Genomic DNA, 15,092 nt, shown 5'->3' on the forward strand with positions numbered 1-15,092 from the left:
GCTTGAATCAGTGCTCTCTTCAGTGGAAGTGTCCCAGTGCGACATCCCCTGGCCTCTGAAGTTTCAGTGCCAGCTGGAGAGAGACACACACAGATATTCAAACCCCAGATATCGGCCCAGTAGTGGAGTAGCGGAGATGGCACCCTCTACAGAAGTCCTACTTTTCCTGCAAGCATTTGCGTTTGCAAACTTGCAGAAGTTGTTGATTAGATTTGGATTGCGCCTGATGGAATTGCTAGTGTTGGAAATTTGCCCTGAGGTCAAGATGACCGTAGCATACAACATGCTGTTTGGCCCAGAGGTTTCTTTGAAGTGACTGAACCTGCACAATCTGATCCATGTACAGTTGCTCCCAGGTTACAGTTGTGACTTTAGATTGATGGCTGTAGATGCCACAAGTATACTTTGCTGTCCTGTGCTGTCAGGCTCTGAGCTTAGTCCACTCATGCCAAGAACTAATGGAGATGGGGGACACTTATTTATGATTTTACGTCAACATTACAGCGTAGAATTGTTCCGTGTGAAGGAGTAGAATATGTGTGTGAACGTTGCGGGGGGGGTGGGGGGGGAGCGCTAATCACGTTCATATGTTTTGGTCCTGTCCAGAGCTAGAGGATTACTGGAAGGAGGTTTTAAGGGTAATTTCTAAAGTGGTGCACGTGAAACTGGACCCGGGCCCCTGGGAGGCCATATTCGGGGTGTCGGACCAGCCAGGGTTGGAAATGGGTGCAAGGCAGATGTTGTAGCCTTCGCCTCGTTGATCGCCCGAAGGCGGATCCTGATAGGTTGGAGAGCAACCTCTCCACCCTGTGCCCTGGCGTGGTGGGGGGACATGTTGGAATTCTTGACTCTTGAGAAGGTTATGTTTGAACTGAGGGGAAGGATGGAGGGGTTCTACAATTCATGGACACTATTCATTATGCACTTTCAAGAACTGGATAACATCAAACATTAGTTGGGGGGGTGGGTGGGAGGGTTGGAGGGAGGGGGCTGAGTGTGTTCATGGCGACTATGGGTGATCCCTAATTCCTTTTTGTCATTTGTTTGTGTGAACATGCGGGCAAAAGTTTGGGGTTTGGTGGGAGGATGGGATCGTTGTTATTGATATGGGGATTGACATATGTGTTACTGATTATTGTTTATTGTTGGTGGGTGTAAATCTGGGAGAAAATGTGAAAAAGGACAATAAAAAATTTTAAAAAAAAAAAGTGTTCCCTGTGGCTCAAAAGGTCTCTGCTGATACTTATACCCTGCATGAATCCCCCCCCCCCCCCCCCCACCCCCGCCTTACTTCGTCTCACCTTATTAGAAAAGCCTTTTGTTCCTTTTGACCCTCGTTCACTTATCCAGCCACCTATTAAATGCCATTTGTCTCATCTGCACATATGGTCGGGAAATTCCATATTCTTACCATTCTGGGTAAAGATGTTTCTTTGAAAATCACCAATGGATTTATTCATAACAATCTATTTATGGCCCTATAATTTCGTTTGTCACAGTTTTCCATGTGCAGCCTTCATGTTGTTAGCTAAACACCCAGAATCACTGCGGAAACACACACCAAGAAATATAGATTTACATACAGCCTTTCACACCCTGTCCCAAAATGCTGCATTGCATTTGGAATTTACTCATTTTGAACGGCAACAGTCCTGGATTTAAAAAAAAGTTATTCTTTCATGGAATGCGGAAGTCGCTGGTGTCATGTGAGGGCACCTTTAAGAAATGGATGTTTAAGCAATGTACCTTTAAGAAATGCAGTGATGTCAGAGTGTGGGTGGAGCTTGGTTTTAGTTCAGCCATTTTGCAGTTTTGAGTTTCAGTTTGAAAAAGAGCTTGGGCGTTTGTCTGTGTTTGCAGTGAGCTGGATCTGCTGCGATCTCTGCCATGAAAGACTATCTCTGGATCATTTGGGTGATTTAAACTCATAATAGTAAAACCTTTAACCTGATGTGTTTCTGTTTAAAGGTGTTAAGTCTCATGGATGTTGAAAGGAATAACTGAAGGATTATTTAGCGTTGTAATATTTTCAGGGTTATCTTTGAAGTAAGGGGTGTTAAGAGATCCAATGTTTTTTTAAGAGGTTATGTTGAGTTCATGGAATAAACTTTGTTTTGTGTTTAAAAACCCACGTGTCTATAATTGTAATCCCACACCTAGGGAACAAGCCGTGTGCTGGGAAAAGCAACAATAGCATTAAAGGGGGAGGTTGGTTGAACTCCATGATACATTTTGGGGTTCTGAAAACGCCTCGCCCATAACACTGGGCAAAGCCAACATTTGTTGTCCATCCTTAGTTGCCCATGAACTGAGTGGTTTGCTGGGCCATTTCAGAGGGCAGTGAAGAGTCAACACATTCTGTGGGTCGAAGGGGGGGGGGGGGTCACATGATCAGATAAGGATGGCATATTTCCTTCCCTAAAGGACATTAGTGAACCAAATGTGTTTTTACAACAATTGACAAAGGTTTCATGGTCATCATCAGACTTTTAATTCCAGATTTTTATTGAATTCACATTTGATCACCTGCCATGATGGGATTCGAACCCAGGTTGCTTCAGATTGCAGCATCTGCAGTATTTTGCTTATTTTAGTGTTCAATTCACTGCCATTTCTCTAACAGGAATGCCTACCTTGAATCTCTCCAATGGCATTTCCATTTGTCTCTTTTACCATGTCCACCTTCATTACTTTTCATTTCCTTCTTGGTGTTGGACAAGGTGTTTCCCAAAACTCAGTTTCAGCCACATTTCATTCCTCAGTGACTGTCTCTGTCTCCGACACACCATGTGGATTCCAACTGAAGTACCATTCCTCATATTTTGAAACCACCCAGGATTATAGGCATCTCCAGATCATGCAACTTCCCTCGGACTGTTATTTCCGTCGTATTCTGAGATCCACACTCAGTGCCATGTTCCGCCATGTCTACACACTCGGCCTCTCTTTGCAGCAGCACAGACTCACCCTCTCTGAAAGCTGTCCTTTTCCCCAGTTTTAGGACACCCTGGGCTAGTGTGCTGTCAATTCCAGCCCCACATACCCCAGAGTCACAACACAAGTAAATTAACCAATAATTCTTATAAAATACCCAAAGTCTTTGGCCCTTGGCTGCCCAATAATTAGAGTCACCAGGTGTGTACGTTTAAATATACTCTTTATTTATAACAAGGACTATCATGAAGTATGCAGTAAAAACAACTGGTTAACAAGCTAATACTTACTACCCGCTTTAACTGTCCCACCCTCTACCCACACACGCAAGGCAAACAAACATAGAGAGGTGGAAAAGGGGGAAAGACAACACAAGTGAAAAAGAGTCTTTGCTTCAGATTGTGGTTCCTCGCATGCTTTCTTCACAGAAAGCTTGTATTTATCAGTCTTTGTGTTGCAACCTGAACTGGTTTTCCTGCAAGTTGTAAAAACACCGTATTCACAGCTTTCCTGGAGAGGCAGAGACTTTGTTTCCTCAAACCCTGCTTTCAGTTTGTGGTTTGCCTTCAGGCCCTGTACCTTCAGGAATCCAACACCCACAGGCTTATTGGAGAGAGAGTCAGCTGGTTCCTTCTGGAGAGAGCCCTTCTGCCCTCACAGCAAGCATTTTGGGGAAGGTTTAGTTGGATCTTTTTTGGGGAGGCTTAACATTAGTTTTCTGAAGATGACTTAGCTGGATCTTTTACCTCCGGGCTTCCAGAATCAAAACTGAAACCAAACTCAACCCTTGGAGCCCTGTAAAACCTTCACATGGGATCAGATCCAACTATCACCTGTTATTGGGCAGAGCACAGCCTTTTGGGCCAATTCATTGGCCACCAGCCAAATCAATCAAACCAAAACTCAGTCAATCTCTGTCATTGGTGCCAGTCAGTCTATGGTCTCCTGATCAAACCAGCGCAGGCTTCTGCTTGAATTAGAGGTGCAGGCCACTGCATCCTTCCGCTTGAATTAAAGTGGCAGGCTGCCTGAAAGACACATGTCCATAAATCATCCATGGATCAAAAATGTAATGGCAAAAATAAAAGAAAGGGGAAATAAGGGAATAAACCGGGAATAAACAGGAACAAACAGTAAGGACCCTTACACCAGCTCCATTTTATTCTTTGTCTCATCCGACGCCTCAACAAGCTTTTCCTCTTTCTTTCAGGTGTTAAGGAACACAAGCTCCAGCAATATGCTGACACCAATGCCCACCTGGGACCCTCCACATTTTCCCGTCCCTTTGACCCCACTACTTCTTCCAATCCCATCCTTTGCTGTGTATTCACTATACCCTCCGACCTACCCCTCTCCGATGCGGAACGTTCAGTACTCATAACGGATTCAGTTTCATCCCCTCATGCCCTGACCTTGATGATCTTCCGGCTCATAACCATGCTGAATTATTTTCAATCGCTTTTGTCTCCGTGCTCACTTCTTTTGCCAGGACCCCCCCCCCCGGACAATGGATCCTTTCAATCCCCTCTACCTGGACCCCTCCTACCTGCACTTTATCTTTTCATTGAGAACTGTTGCCGCAACCTCAACCATCTCGATTTCTCTGCTCCTCTCACTCACAGCATAGAATTTACAGTGCAGATGGAGGCCATTCGGCCCATCGGGTCTGCACTGGCCCTTGGAAAGAGCACCCTACTCAAGCCCACGCCTCCACCCCATCCCTGTAACCCAGTAACCCCACCTAACCTTTTGGGTACTAAGGGACAATTGCTGATGGCCAATTCACCTAACCTGCACATCTCTGGACTGTGGGAGGAAACCGGAGCACCCCGTGGAAACCCATGCAGACACGGGGAGAAAGTATAAAAACGCCACACAGACAGTTAGCGATTTTATTTTCAATTTCCACCCCTTTCTTACCTTCACATGGTCCATCTCTGACACTTCACTTCCCTACCTTGACCTCTCTGTCTCCATTTCCAGTGACAGACTGACCATCAATATTCATTACAAAGCTACCAACCTCCACAACTACCTTAACTACAGCTACTCTGGGCAGTTGGCAGCACGGTAGCACAAGTGGATAGCACTTCACAGCGCCAGGGTCCCAGGTTCGATTCCCCGTTGGGTCACTGTCTGTGCAGAGTCTGCACGTTCTCCCGCACTTTCTCCCCTTGTCTGTGTGGGTTTCCTCCTACAGTTCAAAGAGGTGTGGATTGGCTATGATAAATTGCCTTCAGTGACCAAAAAGGTTAGGAGGGGTTATCGGGTTATGGGGATAGGGTGGAGGTGAGGACTTAAGTGGGTCGGGGCAGACTTGATTGGCCGAATGGCCTCCTTCTACACTATATGTTCTATGTACTCACACTACATCCCCTGTAAGGACTCCATCACATTCTCCCAGTTGCTCCAGCTCTGTTACAACTGTTTTGATGATGCCACCTTTGAAAACAGCATTTCTGACGTGTCTGCCTTTTTCCTTAACCAAGGTTCCTCCCCTCACTCCATTGTGGTTGACAGGGATTTCAACTGGGTTCAACCGGTTGCCTTTGCCTTCACCCCTTCCCCTCCCTCCCAGAATCATGATAGGGTACATCTTATCCTCATTTTTCACACCACCAGCCTCCCCATTCAAAGAATCAACCTCCCCCATTTCCCGCAACTCCAACATGATGCTACTACTAAACACATCTTCCCCTCACCACCCCTGTGAGCATACCGCAGGGACCGTTCTCTCTGGGATTCCCTGGTCCACTCTTCTACCATGTACAACTCCCCATCACCCTTTGCACGGCTCCTTCCCTTGCAATCACAGAAGGTGTAACACCTGTCTCTTTACCTCCTCCCTCCTCGCCATTCAAGGTCCCAGTCTTTTCAGGTGAAGCAGCATTTCACTTGCACCCACTTCAATTTGATCTATTGTATTCGCTGCTCCCAATAAGTCTTTGTCTTCTCTACACTGTGAAGGCTAAACACAGACTGGGTGACCGCTTTCCGGAATACCTTTGCTCAGTCCGCAGGATGCTGTCTGTCTGTCTGAATATTTCCAGCATTTTCTGTTTTTAATTCAGATCTCCAGCACCTGCAGTATTTTGCTCCTGAAACCAAAGAGAAAATGCTGGAAAATCTCAGCAGGTGTGGCAGCATCCGTAGGGAGAGAGAGCTAACGTTTCGAGTCCAGATGACCCTTTGTCAAAGTATTTTGTTCCTTCTGGGAGGGCTGTTATGTTATTTGAATAAGGAAAATTAGATTGGTCCATTGTGGGTGGCCTGTTCCTTTAAGACTCAGGTACCCGTCACGTGACATAGGCTCCCAGCTCTACTCTGGCTTCATGGGGTAGCAGCCTATCAGTGCGCATGGTGTTGCCGGGTGCCCGGAAGTGACGCTACTGTTATGGTGACGCTGCGGGCCGAATAGCGGGTTTCCATTGCTGTTTCTGTTCCCCGTGTGGGTTGGGCCCGGGATTGAGGCAGCGGCAGCCCGGAGGGGAAGGCTGGAAGATGTCGGCCTCGGCAGTGTATGTGCTGGATCTGAAGGGGAAGGTGAGGAGCATGCGCGGGGTTTGGGGGAGAGAGAGCAGCAGCAATAGCCCCCCCCCCCCCCCTCGTGTGCGGGGCAGCAATTGCCCCCCCCCCCCCGTGTGCAGGGGCAGCAATTCCCCCCCCCCCCCCCCCGTGTGTGCAGGGGCAGCAATTGCCCCCCCCCCCCCCCGTGTGCAGGGGCAGCAATTGCCCCCCCCCCCCCGTGTGTGCAGGGGCAGCAATTGCCCACCTCCCGTGTGCAGGGGCAGCAATTGCCCCCCCCCCCCGTGTGCAGGGGCAGCAATTGCCCCCCCCCCCGTGTGCAGGGGCAGCAAATAGCCCCCCCCCCCCGTGTGTGCAGGGGCAGCAATTGCCCCCCCCCCCCCCCCCCCGTGTGCAGGGGCAGCAAATAGCCCCCCCCCGTGTGTGCAGGGGCAGCAATTGCCCCCCTCCCCCCCCCCGTGTGTGCAGGGGCAGCAATTGCCCCCCTCCCCCCCGTGTGTGCAGGGGCAGCAATTGCCCCCCTCCCCCCCGTGTGTGCAGGGGCAGCAATTGCCCCCCTCCCCCCCGTGTGTGCAGGGGCAGCAATTGCCCCCCTCCCCCCCGTGTGTGCAGGGGCAGCAATTGCCCCCCTCCCCCCCCGTGTGTGCAGGGGCAGCAATTCCCCCCCCCCCCCGTGTGCGGGGGCAGCAATTGCCCCCCTGTGGTGCAGGGGCAGCAATTGCCCCCCTGTGGTGCAGGGGCAGCAATTACCCCCCTGTGGTGCAGGGGCAGCAATTAGCCCCCCCCCCCCTCGATGGGTGGGGGGCAGGTGCAGCAATTACCCCCCCCCCCCCTGGGCGGGGGAGAGAGGCAATGGTGGGTGTCATAGAATGTCATAGAATTTACAGTGCAGAAGGAGGCCATTCGGCCCATCGAGTCTGCACCGGCTCTTGGAAAGAGCACCCTACCCAAGGTCAACACCTCCACCCTATCCCCATAAGCCACTAACCCCACCCAACACTAAGGGCAATTTTGGACACTAAGGGCAATTTATCATGGCCAATGCACCTAACCTGCACATCTTTGGACTGTGGGAGGAAACTGGAGCACCCGGAGGAAACCCACGCACACACGGGGAGGACGTGCAGACTCCGCACAGACTGTGACCCAAGCCGGAATCGAACCTGGGACCCTGGAGCTGTGAAGCAATTGTGCTATCCACAAGGCTACCGTGCTGCCCGTAGTCGAGTACCGTGCTGCTGTCGAGTTGCCGACCTCAAGTGTACGGACTGTTCTCCAGTGTCCGTACTGTGGGGCTCACATGCAACAGCTGTTTGCATAATTCATTTCTAAGGTTGACCAGACATCCTGGTTATAAAAAAACCTTGTTGATTCTTAAGCCAATCATCTCCATGTAATATAGTTGGACCGAGATCTCCTTAGGACTGGGATTGCAGGCTGTAAGTGCAAGTAGAGACGGTCACTGTCAAGCCTGAGAATCTCACGCAATGCAGAAATGGCTTTTCGACATATAGAATTGTAGAATTTACAGTGCAGAAGGAGGCTATTACCAGCGAGTCTGCACCAGCTCTTGGAAAGAGCACCCTACTTAAGCCCACGTCTCCACCCTATCCCAGTAACCCCAGCAAACCATTTTGGACACTAAGGGCAATTTATCATGGCCAATCCACCTAACCTGAACATCTTTGGACTGTGGGAGGAAACCAGAGCACCCGGTGGAAACCCATTCAGACACTGGGAGAACGTGCAGACTCCATACAGACCGTGACCCAAGCCGGGAATCGAACCTGGGACCCTGGAGCTGTGAAGCAACTGTGCTAACACCATTGTGCTACCGTGCTGACACATTGAATCTGCACCAGCATGTGAAAGGTTGAGTGCTCCTCACCGACACCTCTCAGGCGGTTGTTGAAGATCCTGTGGTGCTGTCCTGAATAGGCGCAGGGGAGTTCTCAATCGATGTTACAAAATCAAATGATCTGGCTTTTGTCACATTGCTATTTGTGTGATCATGCTGTGCTTAAATTGGTCGCTATGTTCCCAACATCACAACAATGATGACATAATAATATAGTCTTTTATTGTCACAAGTATGAAGTTACTGTGAAAAGCCCCTCGTCGCCACATTCCAGCGCCTGTTCGGGTAAGCCGGTACAGGAATTGAACCCGCCCTGCTGGTCTTGTTCAGCATTACAAACTAGCTGTCTAGCTGACAGATAAACCGGTCCTTACATGTCACTGTATGTTCTGTAGTGCTTTACCACACCCTGAGGTTGTGAAAGGGGCTATATAAATTTAGGCCCATCTTTCTTAGATGACCAGTTTGCCCCTGTTCTCTTAATACCCTGAAAGGCATACAAAGATTTAAAAAAAATAAAAATTTAAGAGTACCCACTTAATTTTTTCCAATTAAGGGGCAATTTACATGGCCAATTCACCTTACCTGCAAAGATGGGTTGTGCGTGTGAAACCAACGCAAACACAGTAGAATGTGCAAACTCCACACGGACAGTGACCCAGAGCCAGGATCGAACCTGGGACCTTGGTGCCTTGAGGCAACAGTGCTAATCACTGCACCGTGCTGTCTCAAAGGCATACAAAGTTAATGAATGACCGTACAATTGTTCTGCTTTTGTAGGGAAAGAAAACAGCCAGTTTGTGCACTGAGAGATGAATTGTGAACTAGTTTGGGACAGGGCTGATTGATGAGATGTGGAGAGTTGCTGTAAATTCCCTGCTGTTCTCCAAATGCTGCTTTTGGACCAGGCAGCGTCTTGAGAGGAGTCATTCACATCTGTGATCTTACCTCAGAGCTGGACTTTTCCTGTCTCCCCTGCTGGCAGATTGGAACCTGGTTTCACATCTGATTTAGTGTGGCCAACAAGGAGGCACTACTTAAAGACACCTCCAGCAATGTGGTGCTCCCTCACTATTATACTGAGCAAACTGGTGGCATCACCCCCACCAAGGCCTCAGATTTAATTTAAAGGTTTTGTCTCCTTTTTCCTGGAGTACACCAGGGAAAATAATTACTCTCCATCTACCTTATCTCCTTATCTTTTAAGCATCTTGGATAACCCTGGAATTACCAATAAACAAAGGGTTGCCAATCTTGTCTATGCAGCTGGTCCTTGTAAGTAAACCTTGTTTAGCAGTGTGCTACATAGCTGGCTTGTAATGCAGAACAAGGCAGCAGCGCAGGTTCAATTGCTGTACCGGCTTTTCAGACTAACTTCATTGAAGCCTACTTGTGACAATAAGCGATTATTATTATTGACCCAGGTATTATTCTGGTGAATGTGCACTGGTCTCTCCCCCTGCCCACCCAAGGCAACTATGAATGTGTGGTGGAGACAGGTTCATGTAATGGCCTTCAAAAGGGAATTGAATAATTTTAAAAAATGTATTTGATTCCAGACATGTGTAAAATGCAATAACATATGCAACAACACACTCCACAACCTCACAGTCTTCAGTTTGTACAATTTTTACCCTTTTACCTGTACCCTCCCCCTCCTCCCCACCCCGACGACAAGCAGTTCCTGAAACATTGTCATGAAACAACCTCACCGTGTCTCGAAGCCCTCTCCCGATCTCCTCAACTCAAATTTGATCTCTTCCAAACGAAGAAAGCCGTGCAATTTACCCATATAGGCCACCGCCCCCAGCAGCGAATCCGACCACCAATTTAGCAAGATCCTTCACCGGGCAATTGGAGAGGTGAAGGCCACAACATCGGCCCCCTTCCCCTCCATCAGCTCCGGCATTTGCGATACCCCAAAGACTGCCACCATTGGGTCCAGCCTGACCTCCACTCCCACAATTTTAGATAACATCTCAGATTCTCGCAACCTCAGAACACGTGCACATGATTCGCCGACCCTCACCCATACTTCTTCCACTCGTCATCCACCCCTTGGAAGAACCCACTCATCCTCGCCCGGGTCATATGTACCTGTGCACCACCTTGAACTGAATCAAGCACATCCTTGCGCAGGAGGAGGTTGAATTCATCCCACTCATTGCCTCGTACCACGGTCTCCAGACAATTTCTCTTCTCCCCCACCCCCAACTCCTCTTCCCTATTGTTTTTGATCCTCACCACTTGCACCCCTCTGCTCCCCAACCACTCACTCCCCAACCCTACCCTCTCCCGACTCATCCGGGAGCAGCAGTTGCTCCAGTTGGGTGCACTCCGTTAACCTGGGAAACGTCCTCCACTCCTTTCTTTCAAGTTTCTCTCCAGCATGTATCTAAATTCACTCCCCCTCGGCAACTCAAACCACTCCCGCAACTCATCCAGACCTGCAAATTACCCTTCCAAACACAAGTCCCTCACCCGCCCCGCCTCCCTTTACTTCCCATACATCTCCCCTGGCTTAAAGCTGTGATTCCAGCACAGTGGTGTCAACACCGACATCCCCTCCAACTTAGTGTCTCCACAGCTGATTCCTCACCCTAACTGTCGACTGTACCACCAGGCTCCCTGTATACTTCCCTGGAGCTAGCGGCAGTGAAGCTGTCACCAGAGCCCTCAGACTGGAACTCCTACAGGACTCCTCCTCCACCGTGACCCATTCCCCCCGTGTCGGGTGTAATGTATCCCATCATTTATAATTCCCCCTAAACTCCTCCACCATCATTATCAAATTCCATCTGTCCATCATAGAATTCCCAAGTACCTGAACCTTTCCCTAGCTATCTTAAATAGCAATATCCCCAAGTTGTCCTCCTGCCCTGCCTCATTCACCGGAAACACTTTGCTCATCCCTATATTTAACTTATACCCAGAGAAGGCAATCGACGCCTGTATCAGTGTCTCTGGCAGCTCCCCCATTCCCCTATATTTAACTTATACCCAGAGAAGGCAATCGACGCCTGTATCAGTGTCTCTGGCAGCTCCCCCATTCTCCTGCGCGTCACTAAACATCCCCAACAAATGCGGTGCCAACTCTGTCGCAAACATCTCATAAAACTCCATCGGAATGCTGTCCAGCCCTGGAGCTTTCCCTGACTTCATCCCCCTAATACTGTCAATCACCTCCCTCAGCCCCAGTGGCTCCTCCAATGCCTGCCTCCTCTCTTCCTCCAACCTTGGAAACTCCAACCCATCCAAAAACTGTCCCATATCCCCTTCCTCTACAGCCAGCTCCGTCCTGTACAACTTCTCGTAGTACCCCCTGAACCTCCGTTTATCCTTCCCGCTCTGACACTAATCCCTCTTCTCTGTTGCACTGTTAAAATTTCCCTGGATGCGTCCTGCCTCCTCATCTGGTGGACCAGCATACAGCTGGCCTTCTCCCCATATTCATATTGCACCACCCCCTTGCCGTTCGTAGCTGTCCCACTGCCCTTCCCATCATCAACCTATCGGACTGCCCGTGCAATCTCTTCCTCTCTGCCAACAACTCTTTGGTGGGGGCCCCTCACCCGACTATCTCACCCAACAGCCATCCATGCTCCTCCCTCCTCATGTCCCCGTGCGCCCTGAACGAGATAATCTCCCCTTGGACCACAGCCTTCAACGGCTCCTAGTACGTGGCTGTCAACACCTCCCCGTTCTGGTTAATCTTCACGTAATTCCTAATCAACAGCCTTGCTAAGGGCTTTTCACAGTAACTTCATTGCAGTGTTAATGTAAGCCTACTTGTGACAATAAAAAGATAATTATTATTACCTTCAAAATCCCCTTGTCCGCCAACAGACCTGAATCTTGCCTCCATCCCGGCCCCCGCACGAAGTCTCACCTCCAGCCAATGCGGTGCATGATCAGATATCTCAATCCCTGCATGTGCCGCCCGCACCACCCCCAACAACACCACTCTGTTCACTACAAAGAAATCAATTCCTGCGTGCACCGTATACATGTGTGAAAAGGAAGAGTACACTCTTTACCTGCCCCTCCCCCCCCCCGTTCCTAAACCTCCATGGATCAGCCGTTCCCATACGCTCCAAAAACCCTCCAAACTCCTTTACCATCCTCACCCTTCCCATTGACTTGGGACTCGGTCTGTCCACCTCGGTTCCATCATGCAGTTAAATCTCCACCCATAATCAATTGGTGCGTATCCAGATCCCCCCCCCTCTCGACTTCGAGTCAAGCTCCAAGTGGAATACCTGTCCAACCCATCCCTTCCTCAACCTGGTCAAACTCCTCAGGTGCGCAAAATCTCGACTTCTTAACTGGCTCGTTTAGCTCCCGGACGTTCCACATTACAATTCTTACCGGTGGGAGTGCGGGGTGGGTGGTTACCCCCTGACAAATTTACAAACTTATAACTCCCTAAAGGAAAAGAAAAAAAACATCCTCCGGCAACACACAATAGCCATAACCTCCAACTTTTGCATCTCACACCGACTCTCTGTTCTCCCCCAGTTTATGATCCCATATAAAATCATTGACCTCTTCTGGCATTTCAACATGGTACTCCCAGCCTTCAAAAGTGACCCACAGTTTCACTGGGTACAGCACCCCAAACTGAATCTTCCTTCGGGACAACACCTCCTTGGCCCTGTTGAACCCTGCACACCTCTTCGCCAGCTCCGCACCAATATTTTGATATATCCGGACATGATTACTCTCTCATTTATAGTCTCGCTTCTCCCTGGCCCACCGTAATTCTTTCTCAGCAAGTTTGTGCAACCGCGCAATCATCACTCGCGGTGGTTCCCCCGCTCTCGGCTTCTGTCTTAGAGAACTGTGGGCCATGTCCACCTCTGGGGCCTTTTTATAATAATCTTTATTAATCACAAGTAGGCTTACCTTGACACTGCAATGAAGTTACTGTAAAAATCCCCATGTCGCCTCACCGGCGCCTGTTCAGGTACACTGAGGGAGAATTCAGTATGTCCAAATTACCTAACAGCACGTCTTTCGGGACTTGTGGGAGGAAAGTGGAGCACCCAGAAGAAACCCACCCAGACACGGGGAGAACTTGCAGACTCCGGGGAGAACTTGCAGACTCCGCACGGACAGTGACCCAACCTGGGTCCCTGGCGCTGTGAAGCAACAGCGTTAACCACTGTGCTACCATGCCACCCTTCCAGCACCCCCTCCACCTATCTGGCCAGCATCCTTGCCACATATTTCGTAGCGCTCATTCCTACCCCACCCTCTGGCAGCCCCAGAAATCTACAGATTCTGCTGCCTGGACCCGTTAAGGAATTGAATATTGATCTATCGAAGGGGAAATTTGCAGGGCACAAGTGCCAGCTTGCATTCCAGGGGTTGTGGTTCCTCTTTTGGGGCTGTGGCAATGTCTGAGATGGGACCAAGCTGGGAGTGTGGGTGTGTTCTGAGGGTTGTGTGACTCTTTGGGGGGGGGGTGGGGGGTGCACTGAAGCAGCATCCTTGAATGGAGAGATTGATTGTACACTGTGCAAGGAGTAACGCTGATGGGTTAAACCTTTTACCTTTAACCCTCTTCAAATTAATATTATTCCACTTTTACAGCAATCTGACTTATTGCACATGGCCAGATCCGTCAGTTGATCATTTTGGTTTAAATCTATATTTAAATTATGAATCTTGTGAAACTGGGACAATCCTGGCACATTTTAGTCATCCTTTAGCGCATTGCAAGCGATGCTTCAGCGGATGTTTTGCTGTCTTAAACCCGTTGAATGTATGACGATCTGTTTATAATTAAGTGATAAATTGACAGCTCTGTATCGTACAGTTATTGAACTGAAATTGGTTATGTTTTAAATCTCAAAGTTCGCTGTCTCTTTTATGAAAGAATGTGCAACATATTTTGGTCATGCACTGAACATTTTGCCTGGACTTTGAGGAGGGGGGTGGGGGGCGAGGAGGAAGGATGACAGTGCAAGGGGCAACTGAGGGAGTTCTGCACTGTCGGAGCTCCTGCCCTTAATCCCATTCGTGCAGTGTTGGTGGATGTTAATGAGCTGAGGAAACGAGATCAGAGTCCTGTCAGTGTCCTGGCCAACACTCCTCCCTAAACCAACACCATCTAAACTTGGTTAACTGCAGTTGATCACACGCCAGGATATTTCTGGGTCATTGCTGGTCCAGGTGGCTCTTTCGACATTTCAACACCTATGCTTCAAAACGGTTGATTTTTTGAAGCACATTGAGACGTGATGATGTGGTGAGCTATATCACTGGGAGTTACTTTGTGTTTTTAATTCTGAACTTCTGTTAATGCACATCACTCTCCCAAGTGGGCGAATTTTGCTAAATGTATATACAGTAAAGCTTTAGTGGAATAACCGTTTGGTTTAATAACCAAAGTTACCAAATGAATTTGAAGCAGTGTTGCTCAGCGATGCTCTCAGAAATGATGAATTGGTGCTTGAACCATGAGTGGTTTGGATTTGTTTATTTCTGTCTCATCTTTGTGAGTGGAGCCAGCTGAGATGGCAAGCGGTTGGTTGTGCATTGTAGTGCTAGATATCATCATTTAATAATTGTAAAAAAAATTAAGGGGCAATTTAGCATGGCCTGTTGGCCTTGTATATATTTTTTACTGTTTTAATAAAAAGATATGGCCAATCCACCCACCCTGTGCATCTTTGGGTTGTTGGGGTGGGACCCACGCAGACACTGGGAGAATGCAAACTCCACACCGACAGTGACCCGGGGCCGGGATTGAACCTGGGTCCTCAGCACC

At 49.0% G+C, this 15,092-nt stretch overlaps 1 protein-coding gene across 1 annotated transcript in view; it reads left to right on the plus strand.

Annotated features, from left to right (window-relative positions):
- Positions 1 to 6,306: 6,306 nt before the first annotated feature.
- LOC140395269 (AP-1 complex subunit mu-1) overlaps positions 6,307 to 15,092 on the plus strand; it is a 185,928-nt gene continuing 177,142 nt past the window's right edge. The window contains exon 1 of the mRNA XM_072482834.1: positions 6,307 to 6,477. Within this exon, the coding sequence (XP_072338935.1) occupies positions 6,436 to 6,477 (42 nt within the window). The 5' untranslated portion in view covers positions 6,307 to 6,435. The remainder of the gene's footprint in view (positions 6,478 to 15,092) is intronic.

The sequence above is a fragment of the Scyliorhinus torazame genome, chromosome 18 (assembly GCF_047496885.1).
Source record: "Scyliorhinus torazame isolate Kashiwa2021f chromosome 18, sScyTor2.1, whole genome shotgun sequence".
In the NCBI taxonomy this organism is placed as follows: domain Eukaryota; kingdom Metazoa; phylum Chordata; class Chondrichthyes; order Carcharhiniformes; family Scyliorhinidae; genus Scyliorhinus; species Scyliorhinus torazame.